This window comes from Elephantulus edwardii, unplaced genomic scaffold (assembly GCF_000299155.1).
Source record: "Elephantulus edwardii isolate Elephantulus edwardi_28Jun2011 unplaced genomic scaffold, EleEdw1.0 scaffold00243, whole genome shotgun sequence".
Classification (NCBI taxonomy): Eukaryota; Metazoa; Chordata; class Mammalia; order Macroscelidea; family Macroscelididae; genus Elephantulus; species Elephantulus edwardii.
In genome coordinates this window covers 3495880-3512469 of record NW_006399993.1, presented here as the reverse complement: position 1 = coordinate 3512469, position 16590 = coordinate 3495880, and the positions used below count along the sequence as shown (strand labels likewise).

Genomic DNA, 16590 nt, shown 5'->3' with positions numbered 1-16590 from the left:
GGATGGGTGTGTCAGAGGCAATGAGATCGGCACAGGATAGAGCACGGTTTAGGGCTGTTGTACATAGGGTCGCTATGAGTCACAAACGACTCGACGGCACATAACAACACAACAACAACATGATAGGATTAAAACTATCAGCCAAGATTCTTTTAATAAGAAATGAGGAAAAGAAAAGATCTGGGCTGTGCTGGGTGCTGGTTCCTATTTATTTTTCAAGTGTGTGACTTCACTAGAGTTAAATCACACTCGTATCACTACAATGATTGGTACTATTATTAATCTTTTTCTTAAGGTGATAAAAAAGAAAATATCAAATGGACATAAACATGGTCAAAAATTTTTTAATCACAGGTCAAGTCCCCATGCCACTCCCCAGGCAAAAATATATATAAAATGAACATATAGTTAGGATGGTAACTGTTGGACATTCCAATTTACCGACTGCTTGTTCCCTACACAGGTAGGGAGAACAGTCATTAGGCTTTATTAGTAATGCTATAGCAGTAATCAGATGTGTTAATGGCAGCTTAGTTGAAGTCCATCAGTCTTTCAAACATATGTAGGAAAGCATGGCTGTAGTTCTAAGTACCCACATATGAACACATTCAGCTATCAGCTACCATAAAAACTACGAAGGAAGGAAAAATTATTTATTCCAAGATTCATTTACTGGGATGTTTCACGTGCCATTTCTTCAGAGCTCACAAGTGGCGATGATGTGCTAGGGACTGCTGTGCTTCCCAGCATGAGCGCCCAGCATGAGGGTCCTGAGAAGGGTAGTGGATTGGTCCTGGAGCCCTCATGAAAGGAGGCGGTGGTCCCATTGGATGAAACATATGTGGCCCAAAACCTGGGGTGGAGGTGGGGCAATGCCTGGGGGTGGAGGAAGGGCGATATTGACCACGGCTGGAAGTCCACTTGGGGGCAGGTTGAAGTAATTGGGAGAGGCTTCTGCTTCAGCTGCAAGAGGAGGAGGAAGAGCTCCTGGCAATCCTGGAACTGGCTCCAGTTTGATCCCAGAGTCTGTGGCACGCTTCAGTCTTCTTGAAACGCATTCGGACAACGGGGCACCATCGGAACACTGTGAATGGCCTGACACAAATTTTACATGCCTTGCCATACTTTTCTTCGGTCATTCGGATATATGGATTTTCTCCAAGACACATCTGACACAGAATGGGGAAGTCCGCATCCTCCCAGTTCTGCCTGTTGTAGGTGTTTTAACTTAGCGACGTCGCGATCTTGAGAGCGTCTGGAAGCAAAGCTGCGGCGGCTTCCGAATAGGAGAGAAGACCGCCACAAGCCTGGCTCCCACCTTTATCTTGTTGTGGTGTCTCTGATTATCTTTATGGTTTGGGGCTTTTCCCTTAGGTCTCTGATCCACCTTGAGTTGATTTTTGTGTGTGGTGAGGGGTGTGGATCCTGCTTCAGCTTTCTGCAGATTTTGCCACCACCATTTGTTGAAGAGGTTGTCGTTTCCCCATTTGATAGGTTTCCAGATGACCTTAATTTCTAGATTCTTGATTCTGTCCCATTGGTTTATGTGCCTATCATTGTACCTGTACCATGCTGTTTTGGTTATTAGAGCTGTGTAGGTTTTGAAATCGGGAACTACTACGCCTCCTGCTTCATTCTTGTTTTTCAGAAGTGTTTTGCTTATTTGAGATCTCCTTCCTCTTCAAATAAACATGCCAAATGCCTTTTCTATCTCTTTGAAAAATAATTTGCTATCTCTATTGGGATTGCATTAAACATGTAGATTGCTTTTGATAGGATTGTCATTTTCACGATATTGAGTCTTCCTGTCCATGAACAGGGAAAATTTTTCCATCAGGATGGATGGTGAAGAGATTGAGATTGTTCACAGCTTTAGTTTGCTTGGCTCCAAAGTCAACACTTTTGGCACCAGCATCCAGGAAATTAAAAGACGTATTACAATGGGAAAGTCTGCTGTTAGGGACTGCTCCAAAGTGCTGAAGAGCAGTAGTGTCACTCTAGAGACTAAGGTGCGTCTGATCCAGGCCGTGGTCTTTGCAATCACTTGTTATGCGTCAGAGAGAAGAACAATGACTAGGGAGGATAGAAGGGGAATTGATGCCTTTGAGCTGTGGCACTGGAGAAGAGTATTGAATGTACCATGGACTGCTAAGAAAACAAACAGGTTCATTCTGGAAAGGGTTAAACTGGGCTGCTCATTGGAGGCAAGGATTCTGAGGCTTCATCTGACATACTTTGGATATGTTGCAAGAAGGGACTGGTCCTCAAAGAGGGACATCATGCTTGGAAGGGTGGAGGGACAGTGCAGGAGGGGAAGACCCGCTATGAGGTAGATTGATTCAGTGACTGGGGTAACCGGGGTGGGTGTGTTGGAGACAGTGAGCACAGGACAGAGCAAGGTTTAGGGCTGTTATACATGGGGTCGCTATAAGTCGCAGGCGACTCAACGGCACATAACAACAACATAGGTCTTTTATTGTTTCTTGAGAAGAGTTTTGTAGTTGTATTTGTAAAGGTCTTTTCTGTCTCTACTTAGGTTTATTCCCAAGTATCTCAATTTGTGGTTGGATATTGTAAATGGTATTGCTTTCTTAGTTTCTTTCTCTGTGTTTTGTTACTGTAGAGGAATCCCACTGACTTTTGTACATTGATCTTATATCCTGTCACTCTACTAAATTGGTCTACTAGCTTTAACAGATTTTTTTGTTGAGTCCTTGGGGTTTTCATATCATCTGCATATAGTGACAGTTTCACCATCTCTTCGCCAATCTGGATGCCTTTTATTTCCTTCTCTTGTTGTATTGCCCTAGCAAGTGCTTCCAACACAATATTGAATAGAAGTGGTGACAGTGGGCACTTTTGTCTGGTCCCTGTTCACAAGGAAAATGCTTTTTGTCTTTCTCCATCGGGGATGATATTGGCTCTTGGTTTTGCATATATACTTTTAATTATAGAAACTATAATAACTAACATTTATAAACCAATTTCCATCAAGTCATTTCCAATTGATGATGAGTGGCCTCATGTGTGTCAGAATAGAGGTATGCCTCAGAAGGTTTTCAGGGGCTTTTTTTCCCCAGTAGATCATCAGACTGAGTCATTAGACTCAGGAGTCTCTGAATGTTCTCAAACTTCCAACCTTGCCATCAGCACCACCCAGGGACTGCAACATTTATAAGCATCTACTATACAGTATATACTATATAGGGCCTAGTAGTAAGAAGCTGTGCTGTAATCCCAAAGGCATCTGGTTCAAATCCACTAGCTGCTCCGTGAGAGAAGGATGGACATTCTGCTCCCAGGTGATGAACTGCCTCTGAAAACCCACTGGAGGGTCACCTGTGGGTCAGTTCCGACTTGATGGTACACAACAGCATATGCTAGCTACTGCTCTAGTTCTTTATTTAGATTTACAACAAGCCAATAAAGCCAACCAATTAACTAAAACCCACTTCTATTTATTTGAGTTTGATTCATAGCCAACTTCCATCGGGATCTGGAGGCTGTAAATATTAATGGGGTGACTATTTCCGCATTTTCTCCTATAGAATGGAGGGTGGATTTGGACCACCTTTCCATTAGCAACTCAGCATATTATGCACTATGCCACCAGAACACGATTATTATCGCTGTTTTGTGAATTAAGGAGAAAGGTTCTGTGACCTTTCTAAAGCTTGGGCTGAACGCTAGACCTATGTTCCCATTTGCCTTCTGAACACTTCCTCTTGGATGTCTTCCTGTGCCTTATACGCACTATGTTCATAACTGGACCCCTGCTATATGAGCCCCAGCCCTTTCCTTCTATTGAGTTGCCTTCTCATTGAAAAGCACTAACCATCACCCAAGCTAAAACCATGAGTCGTCATCATCATTTCTTCCCACTGACCTTCACAGCTTCTAACAAGATTAGTCCATTCTGACTCCTCAGTATTATTCAAATCTGTGGCTTCTTCTCCCTTCAAGCAGCACTGCAATAATCCAGGTCTTTATATTTTCTCACCTTGATTCTGCTCTGACCTCTTTTTAACCTGGTTGCAATCTTGCATGTATTGTGTCTGCACATAGTCTATTTCTTTAAGTCCATCATCAGAGTCAAGACAGTAGAGCTTAGCAGTGAGGAATTTGGGCTTTGGAATTAACATTGTTCCTCTGCTTATTAGCTTTTTAACCTTGGGTAAGTTACTCAACCTCTCTGAATCTTGGTTTCCTCTAAATGCGCCATGTCCACTAGAATTTAGAGCTGGGCTGTCTCTGCAGTCTTGGTTTTCACTCTCATACCCAAAACCCACCATCCCAGCCAGACCTCTCTGTTTCTGGTGACAAGTGTGGCCTGATACTTGGCACATGTGTCAAGCCCTTCCTCTTTCCCCATCACTGTTGTCAATTAAGATGTCACCTTCTCCAGGAAGCCTTGTCCTGATTCTCTCTCCCTGACCTCCTCACTTGGTCTCACACCAGCCTCGCTTGTTCTGTGCTCCCATGTTTTACCTTATGATTTATGATGCTGTATCCTAAATGCTAGTTTGCTTACTAGTTGCCTCCATTAGACAACCAGTGCTGTCCCTAAGGGCAGGAACTGTATCTTCCATCCCAGACACAGGTATCTTGCACAGAAAAGATGCTTAATAAGTATTTGTTGGGTAAATTAAAGAAAGAATGAGTAAATTAGTGACTGCATGCAGTTGTGTATTAACATGACAGGCTTCAGACAAAGCTGCTGACGGCCATCTTCTCCTGTGGTCCTTTCCTCCCCTCTACTATATGGCAGAGTTTATAAAGACTTGTGATGTGGCTATGCTTTGTGGAAACCTTTGGACAGAAAGTACCACTTTAACTTTTAATGTAAACAACGACTGCTATCAATTTTAAAACTATATTTAAAATGATACAATGAGTAAATCTTCATTCTTTAAAAGATTTCCATGTACATAATTAGTGATGGCTGGAGTGTTATTTAGTGTAAAGGCAGAACCAACTATATATCTCCTAGAGTACCTGATGGTCCTATATGTACAGAGAATGCTGCTGGTTATGGGAGAAATGTCATAAAAACATCTTCATACATTCATTTCTATTAAATATCCACCAAGTCATTTTCTGCTGCCAGGAAAAGCTGCTCCGGGCACAGGCAAGCATTTTCCCAGGGTGTCCTGGCACTGGGGGCTGCCAGCTTGTACCTGGGAACAGCTCAGTTACTAATGAGAGATGTGCTGTGGACAAGGCCAAAAATAGTTAGGATAGGAGGAAGAGCCAGCCACTGAGATCCAAAACCAAACTGCAAGAGAGGAGAGAGAATTTCACAGTCAACAATGGCAGAACAAATGAGAAAGGCCCCAGCTAGCTTAGGCCACGGCTCAGCCAAAGGCTGCAGCTCTATCCAGGTGGAAGTGTGTGGGGCAAGCTCAGTGTGAGGTGGGCCAGATCTCTCCTTGTCCATAGCCTTTCTGTCTTCCCTTAGATCATCACAGCAGCCATGACTTCCAGCAGGAAGGGTGCCTGAGGCCTGGAAACATCAGACACTCCTCTCCCATCCAGCGGTGTTTATAGCTAATAATATTCAGCTCTAAAGCAGAAGGGTTACGTGTAAAGCATGCTGCAAGACACATAATCGGGCTGCTAACTGGCACCACAGCCACTGCCTTTCCTGAGGCCACTGCCCTGTCAGTAATTGCTAATAAGATAATAAGTTTTCTGACAGGGCTGTAAATCACTAACACATGTTCCCTGATGGGCAGCCTATGTTTGGAATTAAGCAAAGTTTCCATGAGCTGAAAATAGTGTCCTGTGGACTCTCTCTCTCTGTGCTCTATAGATTCATGCCATCTCTTTCACTCGCTTTTTGGTCAGATGCCCCTTATGGCAGGTCCGTATCTCACTGTGGAGGAAGGACCATAATCCATTCATCTTTCCATAGCACTTCCCACTTCCACTGCTATCAGGGTGACCCTCCACCAGATTTCCAAGACAGTCAGTCACAATGAGATCAGAAAATCAGGCCCTGCAATCCTGTAATGAGGAGTGGGAGAAGGATGATCTATCTCCTCCTATGTAATTTGTTTTTGTTGTTGTTAGTGCTGTCAGTTAAGTATGACTCAGAGCAACCCTATGACAACAGATCTGAATGCTGTCCTATCCTGTGTCATTCTCACCATCTCTGACACATTTGAGCCCAGTGCTGTAGTCACTATCTCAGTCTATCTTGCTGGGGGTCTTCTTTTCTCTTTTGCTGACCCTCCACCTTCCCAAGTGTGTTGTCCCTCTCCAAGGAATAGCCTCTCCTAGAAATGTGCCCAACGTATGTGAGATGAAACTTTATCATCTTTGTCTCCAAAGAGTACTCTGACTGCACCTTCTCCAAGACATCTGTTTCTTCTTTTGGCAGTCCATGGAATATTTCGTACTCTTCTCCAATACCACAACTCAAAGGCATCAATTCTTCTTCTGTCATCCTAATTCACCGACCAGTTCTCAGATGCGTAGCAAGTGATTGAAAAGACCATGGCCTAAATCAGGTGCACCTTAGTCTTCAAACTCACCTCATTGTTCCTCAATAATTTGGGGAGGTCCCTGACTGCAGACTTTTCCAGAGTGACATGTCTCCTGATCTCCTGACTGCTGGTACCAAGTGTGTTGATTGTGGATCCAAGTAAGAGGAAGCCATTGACAGTTTCAGTCTTTTCTCCATCAATCATGATGTTTCCAATTGGTCCAGTGATAAGGATTTTTGTTTTCTTGATATTGAGATGGAATCCATATTGAAGGCTGCAGTCTTATTTTCTGCCTCAGTGTTTCAAGTCATCCTACTCACTTTCAAAAAGCAAGATTGAGGGGAGCTCTGGTGGCCTAGTGGCAAGAAGCTGCACTGCAATCCCAGGGGAGCACGGTTCGAATCCACCAGATGCCCTGCCGGGAAAGGAGGGGCAATCCCCTCCTGTACCAGTCAGATCTGATTTGACGGTACACGCACACGCACAAATAATAAAATTTTAAAAAATGTAAAAAAAAAGCAAGATTGTGTCATCTGCATTTTCTGTCTCTGAAAACCTGCTAGAGGGTCAGCTATGAGTCGATTCCAACTCCTGAGAAGAGAGTGGGGACAAGAAAGGGTGAGCCAAAAAATGCTTCCTGGAAAAGTAAGTTCTGTGCTGAGTCCGGAAGAATGAATAAACAATGAGTAAAAGCCAGGTTAAGAAAACTTCTGTTTCTGCTATTGGTGGACAAAACAATTTTGACCAACCTCACTCCTGGGAATTACTGAAAAAATTCAGAAGAAAGAATTAAATATGAGTAGCACTGGAGAGCAGTATAGTAGGAACATAAGTACAATAAACACATCCTTGTGAACTTGTTTTAGCTTCAGCTACTAAGGATTCACCAACAATACAACTTAACTACATTGATTCTTCTCCTGTCGTCTTTATTCATTGGCCAGCTCTCAGATGCATAGCAGATGTTGAAAAGACTGTGGCTTAAATCAGATGCCTCTTAGTCTTTAAACTGACGTTGTTGCTCTTCAGAACTTGGAAAGATCCCTGACAGTGGATTTCCCAATGCAATGTGTCTCCTGATCTCCTGGCTGTTGGTACCAAGGGAATTCATTATAGATCCAACAAGTTGAAATAGTTGACAATTTCAGTCTTTTCTCCACCTATCATGATGTTCTAGTGCAAAATTCAGAGTCTCCTCTGACATCTATCTTGGTCTTTTCTTCCTCTTCTGTCTCTGTAATGGCCTTTACTTTCTTCATGACTGGTATTCTTGATATCATCCCATAGCTTATCTCATCTTTGTTAATTAGTGTTCAATGCCTCAAATCTGTTTTTGAGGTGTTTTTTTAATTCAGGTGGGATAGACTCAAAGACATATTTTGGTTCACCAGGTTGTGCCAAGAAAACAAGAAGACAGCTACCTGACTGGGGGAGATACATATTTATTCCCATTCTCAAAAGAGATGATCCAACAAAATGTAGAAATTATTGAACAATATCACTAGTATCACATGCAAGCAAAATCTTGAAGATTATCCAGAAACAACTGGAACAGTAAGTCGATAGAGAACTTCCAGAAATACAAATTAGATTTAGAAGAGGCCTGGGTACTAGGACTATCACTGTTGATGTTAATTGGATCTTGGCTGAAAGTAGAGAGTCTATTTGTCTATTTGTGTTTTATCAACTATTAAAGGTATTTGACAGTGTGGATCACATCAAGCATCCCAAAACACTTGATTGTGCTTAACTCTGCATGGGTTCAAAATCAAGAAAGGAGTGCAACAGGGTTGTATCCTTTCTCTATACCTTTTCAATTTATAGGCTGAACAGATCATTCAGGAGGATGGGATTTATGAAGAAGAATATGGCATCAAGATTGGAGGAAGAGTCATCAACAACCTGCATTATGCAAAGATGGCACATCTTTGCTCACCAAAACTGAAGGCTTGAAGTATTTGCTGCAGGAAATCAAGGATGCAGCCTTCAATATGAATTGCATTTCAATTTCAAGCAGGTTTTTAGAGGCATAAAGGAAAAGGGGGTTCATTGTGGCAAGGGCTGGAGGAGGGGGTAGAAAATGTGCAACAGTGGAAAAAATTAAAACATTTTCAATCTTTAAAAGAAAACAAAGATCTCTACCTCTGGGCCAATAGGCAGTATCATGATGTTGTTGTTGTTGTTAGGCACTGTCAAGTCTAAGACAACTCATAACAACCCTGAGAACAACAGATCTGAATCCTGTCCTATCCTGTGCCATCCTCACAGTCTCTGACACACTTGAGCCCTTTGCTGCAGTCATCATGTTAATCTATCTCATTGGGGGTCTTCCTCTCTTTTGCCGACCCTCCACATTTCCAAGCATGATAACCCTTCCAAGCAATATGTCCTCTCCTAGCAATATGTCCAAAGCATGAGAGATGAAGCTTTTCCATCTTGCATCCAAGGATACCTCCATCTGCAATTTTTCCAAGATATACTTGTCTGTTCTTTAGGCAGTCCATTCAGTACTCTTCTTCAACATCACAATTCAAAAGCATCAGTTCTTCTGTCATCCTTATTCATTGTACATCTCTCAGATCAGAAAAGATTGAAGTTGTTAGCAATTTCATCTTGCTCAGATCCACAGTCAACACCCTTGGCACCAGCAGTAAAGAAATCAAAAGACGAGAGTTGCATTGGGAAAATCTGCTATGAAAGATCTCTCTGGAGTTCTAAAAAGCAATGATGTCGGTCTAGAGACTAAGGTGCACCCGATCCAGGCCATAGTCTTCTCAACTGCTTGCTATGCATCCCTTCCTTTGTTTGGACAACAGCTTCTTGTTCTAAGTATAGGTTTTATGCAAGAATCCCAACCTATCTAAGATCTTAATTGTAGCTGGTGGCAGAGAATAAGGGAGTCCAGTTCTAAACCATTGCTAAGATAAGCTAGTATATATTCCACCTAAAACACTACTGTATCCTGAGGCTGGAAATCTAGGCCTGATGTCAGGCAAACCCATTATCCTCTCTTCTTTGGAGAGGGAAAATAACAAGGATCCTACTGACTGAATGTCCTATTTAACCCATTGCTGTAAAGTCAATTCTAACTCATAGCGATCCTAAAAGACAGAGTAGAACTGCTCCATAGGGTTTCCAATGCTGTAAATTTGCATGGGAGCAGACTGCGAAATCTTTGCACAGCAGCTGGTGAGCTCAAACCACTGACCTTATAGTTAGCAGCAAAGCTCTTAACCACTGCACCTCCAGCATTCTCCTGGTTCCACTTCCACCATCATAAAATTTTTAAAACAAATATCTACATTTGATAAACCAGATACTTAGCCTTGGTAAACATTTGCCTATCCCCCTACTCCCCCCAGAACCCTTCAGTATTCCAACTCAAGGCTTGAATTTGTTCTTCAGTTATCTCAGCTTAGGAAATGCCAAGCATGTTTTACTTTCTTGGCTTTCTAACTCTAGGTCTTTGCACATTTTGTTATATTTTGCTGTATCTTCTCAAGGGAGCAATGGTGGCCTAATGCATAGGGGGTTGTGCTACTAACCCAAAAGGTGGGCGGTTCAAATTCACCAGCTGCCAAGCAGGAGAAAGATGGGCAAGCTCCTCTTGTGCAGTTTACAGTCTCTGAAAACCTGCTGGAGGGTCAGTTATGAGTTAGTTTTGACTCGACAGCAATAAGTTAGTTCTCTTCTCAAACTACCCTTTGAAATCTTCCAGTCAACTCTTATTTCATCATTTCTTCCTATGCTTTAGCTTCTCTACATGCAAGAGCAAGTTCCATAGCCTTGCTCTTTTCTTTTTGGCCTTTTTCTTTTCTGTATTTTTAGTGATTTTTTATGACTTTTTACTTTATGTATATTGTTATTGATGTCACCCCACCATCCTCCTGGTCTTCAGTTGCATCAAATCTATTTCTTTTTCTTTTTTGTTTTCCTAGTTTTTTAAACTTTTCATTATGATTTGAGTGAGGGTTTATAAAGCAAATTGGTTTTTCATTCAAGCATTCATGAACTTCTTGTTTCATGACATTAGTGACAATCCCTACACTATATAATGGCACTCTTCCCACTTCCTCCCTGTGATTCTTGTTTGCGATATCTATTCTTCAGATGGTTTTTAAATTAGGTGGGATAAACTTAAGGTTGTATTTTGACTATTGTGAACTTGTTCTATCTTTAGCTTCTATTTGAACTTACATCTGAACAATTGATGGTCTGTTCCATGGTCGGTCCTTGGCTTGTTCTGACTGCTGATATTGATCTTTCCCACTGTCTTTTTCTATAGAGGAAATCAGTTTGATCCCTGTGTATTGCATGCAGTGAGGTCTAAATTTATAGTCAGCATTTCTGTCATTTTAAAAGGATTATTTGCACTGAATAAAGCATTAATTGTATAAAATTCTGTCATAAAATCTCCAGCCTAATCTATTGAAAGCCATATTTTCCAACTATCAACCCTCCGTCTTTGTTTCCAACTTTTGTACTCAAGTCACTAATTATTATTGTTTATTTATTAATAATTATTTATTGCTTGTTTGGACAACCTCAACTGCAAAAGTTGGTAAAAATCATCAATTTCTTCATCTTTGCTTTAGTGATTGGTGCATATATTTGAATAATAATCATATGAGCTGGTCTTCCTTGTATGCATACAGATACATCCTATCACTGAGAGCATTGTACTTCAGGATAGATCTTGAAATGTTCTTTCTGACAATGAATAAAACCCCATTCTTCTTCAGTTTGTCATTCCCAGCATAGTAGACTATGTGGTTGTCTGACTCATAATAGGCAATCCTAGTCAATGTCAGATCACTAATCTATAGGATTTAGATCTTTCATGTGTTCAATTTCATTTCTTTACAACTTCCAATTTTCCTAAATTTACACTTCAAATATTTCCACTTTTCAGTTATTAGTGGATGTATATACCTGTTTCTCTTCATTTTGAGCCTTGCCACATCAGCAAATGACAGCCCTTCCTGGGTGAAAACTTTACCCCATTGATGTCATCAAGGTAAATTCTACTTTGAGGAGGTGAGAGCTCTTCCCTGGTCATATTTTGAATGGCTTACGACCAGAGGGGCTCATCTTCCAGCACTATGTTGACAATGTTCTGTTGGTTGCTATTCATAGTGTTTCTTTGAGGGCCCATTGTTTCCAAAATAGATGATCAGTCCTGGTTCTTAATCTGTCTTAGTCTGGAAGCTCCACTGTAACCTTATGTTAACCTCCACTGAAATCGCTCATGTCTACCAAGAGTGATCCCCCTGGAAATACCAGTGAATGGTTTCCAGCACCTCAGCAACATACACACCACCACAGTACAGCAACCTTACAGACAAGTAGTCACATAGAAATATATGACTGCATTGGAACAGATGAAGAACTAACTAAAAGGAACATATGATTAGGCATGTATGACAACAGTCCAGAATAAAAGGTGCATTGGAAAGTGGACTAAGGGAGTGGGGGGAGGGAAGAGATTGTGCAACAGTGAATAAATTTTGGAAGAAAGAAAGTGACAGGGGAAAGGGAGAGGAAAAGGAAGGGAGGAAAATATGCAACAATGAATGTATGAAAACCCAACCTTTCTGTAAACTTTTGTTTAAAAAAGAAAGGAAGTATCAAAAAGAAGATGGAAGGAATATAAAATGGATTAGTGAACACAGAAGTAGCATATGATCAAGAACCAGTGATACCAAAGAAAGAAGTCAAAGCTTCATTTAAGGCATTAGCTAAAAAATAAGGTTCCAAAAATTGATGGAATATAAATGGAGGTATTTTAGCAAACAGATACATCCCTGAACAAGCTGAATCATCTATGCTAAGAAATTTAGAAGACAGCTATATGACCACACTTACTGAGATTCATATTTGTGCCCATTTTTTTTTACAAAAAGGTGAGCCAATAGAAATTCTTGGTCCAGCATTAATATTACACACAGCTAAAATCTTGAAGAGTACTGAAAAATGGCTGAAGTAGTACATTGATAGAAAACTGCTAAAAATTCAAGCTAGAATTAAAGATATCATTACTGGATCTTGACTGAAAGCAGAGACCAGCAGGAAGATGTTTACATGGGTTTCATTAACTATGCAAGGTACTTGGCCTTGTGGCTATCCTAATAAATTACGGATAACATTGCTGTTGTTATGTGCCATTGAGTTGGAACCAACTCATAGCTGCCCCTCAAGTAGGCTTTCAGAGGCTATAACTTGGATAGAAGAGGAGACTGCCTATCTTTGTCACGTTAAGCAGCTTGGGGATTCAAACCATATGCCTTTGGGCAGGTAGCGCAGCTTCTTACCCCCTAAGCCACCAGAGCTTCCAGATAATATTGAGAAAAATAGAAATTCCAAAGCACATAATTGTGCTTATGCAGAACCTGCCCACGAGCCAAGAAACAAGTCGAAGGAGACATCAAGCTTGGAAAGGTGGAAGAACCATCAGCAAGATGGGGTCACACAGTGACTGCAGCAATAAACTTGAGCACAGTGGAGATTAGATGGTACAGGATTAGCCAGGGTTTTAGTCTCTTCTACATGGAGTCACTATGAGTCCTCGAGTTGACTTGATGATACTTAATACTATTTACTGATTATTCAGTCTGTTTGCTAAACAAACATGAGGGAAGCTGGGCTTTATGAAGAAGAATGTGGTGCCAGTATTGGAGGAAGACTTATCAATATTCTGCTTTACACGGATGACACAACCTTGCTAATTGAAAGTGAGGAAGACCTGATGCACTTGCTGCAGAGGATCAAGGACTAGAACCTTCAATGTGGATTACGTCTCAACAGCAAAAAAACAAAGGTCCTCACCAGTACAATAACAGGGAACATCATGGTTGATGGAGAAGAGATCCAGTGTCAACAATTTCATCTTATTTGGATCCACAAGCAATGCTCTTGGTGTCAGTAGTTGGGAGATGGATAGCATTGGTAAGCAGTTTGTACTGCCAACACACCGGCAAACAAGATGGGCAGTCCCCTCCCCTACAACTCAGTGGTACACAAACAACAAGCACCACTCTTCCAAGCATGATATAAACCTCACATCCTGGCCTCCAAAGAGAGCTCTGGCTTGCAAGACATGTATGTTTTCTTGGCAGTCCTTTCGATATGGTTTTCTGTACTCTTCTCCAACACCAAAAGCTAAAGACACCAATTCTTCTTCTTAACTTTAGTCACTGTCCAGCTCTCAGATAATATAGCAAGTGGTCAAAAAGCCATGATATTAGGCCTCAAATTTACTGAACTAGAAGTCAAACCAGAGTACTGTGTTAATATTGACCCATCTTCCCATGTACTGGCTGACCCCCTATCAATTTTGGTGCTTTTTCAAATATCAGCAAGCGCTTTTTTTTTTTCTGTTCTAGAGAATTATCTCAAACATGTTCAGAGTAAAATCTCCTGATAGAGTTGTTGTTGTTGTTGTCGTCGAGTCACTTGCGACTAATAATGTCCTTATGTAGAAGAGCTGTAAGCCCTGCTCTATCTTGTGCCAATCTTGTTGGCTCTGACACACCTACATTGCCCCAATCACTTAATCAATTCATCTCGTCGAGGGTCTTCCTCTCCTGCACTGTCTCTCCACCCTCCCAAGTATGAGGTCCCTCTCCAAGGACCAGTCCCTCCTTATAACATGTCCAAAATATGTCAGATGAAGCTTCAGAATCCTTGCCTCCAAAGAGCAGCCTGTCTTCACCTTCTCCAGGAAGAACCTGTTTGTTCTCCTAGCAGTCCATGGTATATTCAACATTCTTCTCCAGCATCAGAGCTCAAAGGCATCAGTTCTCTATCATCCTTAGTCATTGTCCAGCTCTCTGATGCATAGCAGGCAATTTTGAAGACTATGGCCTGGATCAGGTGCACCTTAGTCTCCAGACTGACATCATTGCTCGTTAGTATTCTGGAGAGGTCCATGACAGCCAACTTTCCCAATGCAATTCGTCTCTTGATTTCCTGGGTGCTGGTAGATAATTATGATTATTCAACTAGATGATGTTGATAATGCTCATATATCCACAACACACTCTAGTAAGCAAATGAGTAGCATTTTTTTACATGGGGGGGGTCAGTGTGGGAAAAGTCCACTGGGTAATGCCATCCTTACCAATCCTACCCCTTCTATTTCTGCTTCTCCTTGACTCCAAGGGGGCAGGGGCGAAAGAGGTGACTGCGTCATACAGCAGAGAGTGCTGGTTGGGCCCAGTGCCTCTCTGACACCTCCACCCCTCCACAGCCATAGAACTGATCAAGGACTTGGTCAATTATGATGTGCGCAGTGTGCTGCTCAAGGGCCTAGTGGAGCTGCTGATACCGTCCGTCAAGGAGACTTCCAAATTGCAGCCCAAGATCTTCAACGGTAGGGGGAAGCGAGGGTCTGCTGAAGCGTTGGAGGTGGAGGCTGGGAGGACGTAGAGGTGCCTCCCACCTAGAGGCCACCTAAGGTATGGCTGGTATGGCATGGCATATGCCCTGGGCATCACGTAAAGTGGGCACCCTGAGCAGTTTCTACTAACTCTGCCCAATATCCTCCCTCGAGCTTGGTGGATACCCAGAAATGGGGGCCGGAGGCAGAGGGAGACACTTGCCGCCTCCTCGTCCAAGGGGGAGCCCAGCAAGTGAGCTGCCACATATATGAAGGGCTCCTGAGGCAGCCAGACAAGGGAGGAAGAAGGTGTTTCTGCTAATTCCCCTCAGCTATCTAGCAGCAATGTATTGAAAGGAGGTGGTGGAGTGGTAGAGATTGGCCCAGAAACTCGCTGCCCTGCTTTGCTCCCCACTCCCCAGACTCCTCCGTGCTCCACCTCACCACCCACCTGCCAGTGTTCTTGCAGCAGGCTGCGGCCGCCAAGACCATCGGGTAAGGGGGTAGGCGGTGGTGGGTAGATTCAGCTGCCTGCGGGGGCCGGGAGAGTTTTCTGGGCGCGGGACGCAACTCACAGGGTGGGCGCGGAGAGTCCCCGCGAGCCGCTGCAGCCCGAGTCCCTGGCCCAGGGTTCTGGCGCGAAGCAATCTAAGCGTTGCTGAGGAGCTGCTGCACTTGCGTGTGGTGCACAGTCTGATGGCCGCCATGGGCAACACCGACCACAGCAACAGCCAGCGGCTAGCCAGTCTCACGTTGGAGGTGAGCACCCGGGCTCTGGCAGTAGTGGGGTGTCTGGGGATCATGCCTGGAGAGGTTGGGGGCAGTCACACCACACCCCTGCCCTCTTGGCTGCAGTTCTTTGTGCAGATGTTCCCCGTGGTGGAAGAGCACGTGTGCAAAAGCATGGGGGAGGAGCTTTACAAGCTTTTCTTGGTAAGTCTGAGTGCCCACCCCCGCCACAAAGAGCCTCTGCTTCAGTCTAAAGGGTAGGTACCTTCTCTAAACTGCCCCGAGCCCTGGACACACTCACACCTGAAATGAGCCTGGTGGAGCGCCTGCCTGGCTTAAGCCCCTTCAATCCCTTTCTGTCCATCCAGTCACCCTGAGCACGTGCCCCCGTCTATAGCCACCCAAAGCCCAAGCCTAGCTCCAAGTCCCTCCTGCTCTGGCACCCTGACTCTTACTCTTGTGCTCAGACCAATGCCGAGGAATTGTATATGAAAATGGACAGCATTCAGGCGGACATCTTGGCAGCCAACAAAGTCAATGTTACCAAAGGTGAGTGAGTTAGGAGCCTCGGGGACTGGAATAGAAGTTCAGCCAGCACCCAGGCTCATACTCCCCTTGTCTCCCTCCAGCCTTGAGAATCTCTAGCATCTACAGCGACCTGAGCATTTCCCCTATTGAAAGTGAAGATCTTCCTCCAAAAAAGAATATGGACATAATGGAGAAAGAGAGCCCGTGAGACCCTGAAGCCAAAGCAAGAACATCTAACAATAGAAAGGAGACTGGGTGAAGCTCCATTTGGCCCCCTCTGCTTGAGTTAAGCACCACAGTAGGGGGGAGGGAGAGCTGCTGTCTGGGAGGAGTTCAATAAATAGTTTTGCTTCCTATGTATATCTGTGCTTCATTGACTATGCAAAGGCTTTTGACTGTGTGGATCACAACAAGCTATGGCTAATTCTGAGAAGAATGGGAATCCCAGAACATTTGATCATGCTAATG

The 16590-nt window shown here is 43.2% G+C and overlaps 1 protein-coding gene across 1 annotated transcript in view; it reads left to right on the top strand.

Annotated features, from left to right (window-relative positions):
- Window positions 1–16330, top strand: part of LOC102865356 (chromosome unknown open reading frame, human C1orf228) — a 50403-nt gene extending 34073 nt beyond the window's left edge. Inside the window, exons 6-11 of the mRNA XM_006899024.1 lie at window positions 14737–14859; window positions 15288–15360; window positions 15495–15624; window positions 15721–15798; window positions 16062–16143; window positions 16224–16330. Coding sequence (XP_006899086.1) covers window positions 14737–14859; window positions 15288–15360; window positions 15495–15624; window positions 15721–15798; window positions 16062–16143; window positions 16224–16330 — 593 coding nt within the window. The remainder of the gene's footprint in view (window positions 1–14736; window positions 14860–15287; window positions 15361–15494; window positions 15625–15720; window positions 15799–16061; window positions 16144–16223) is intronic.
- The last annotated feature ends 260 nt before the right edge of the window (window positions 16331–16590 follow it).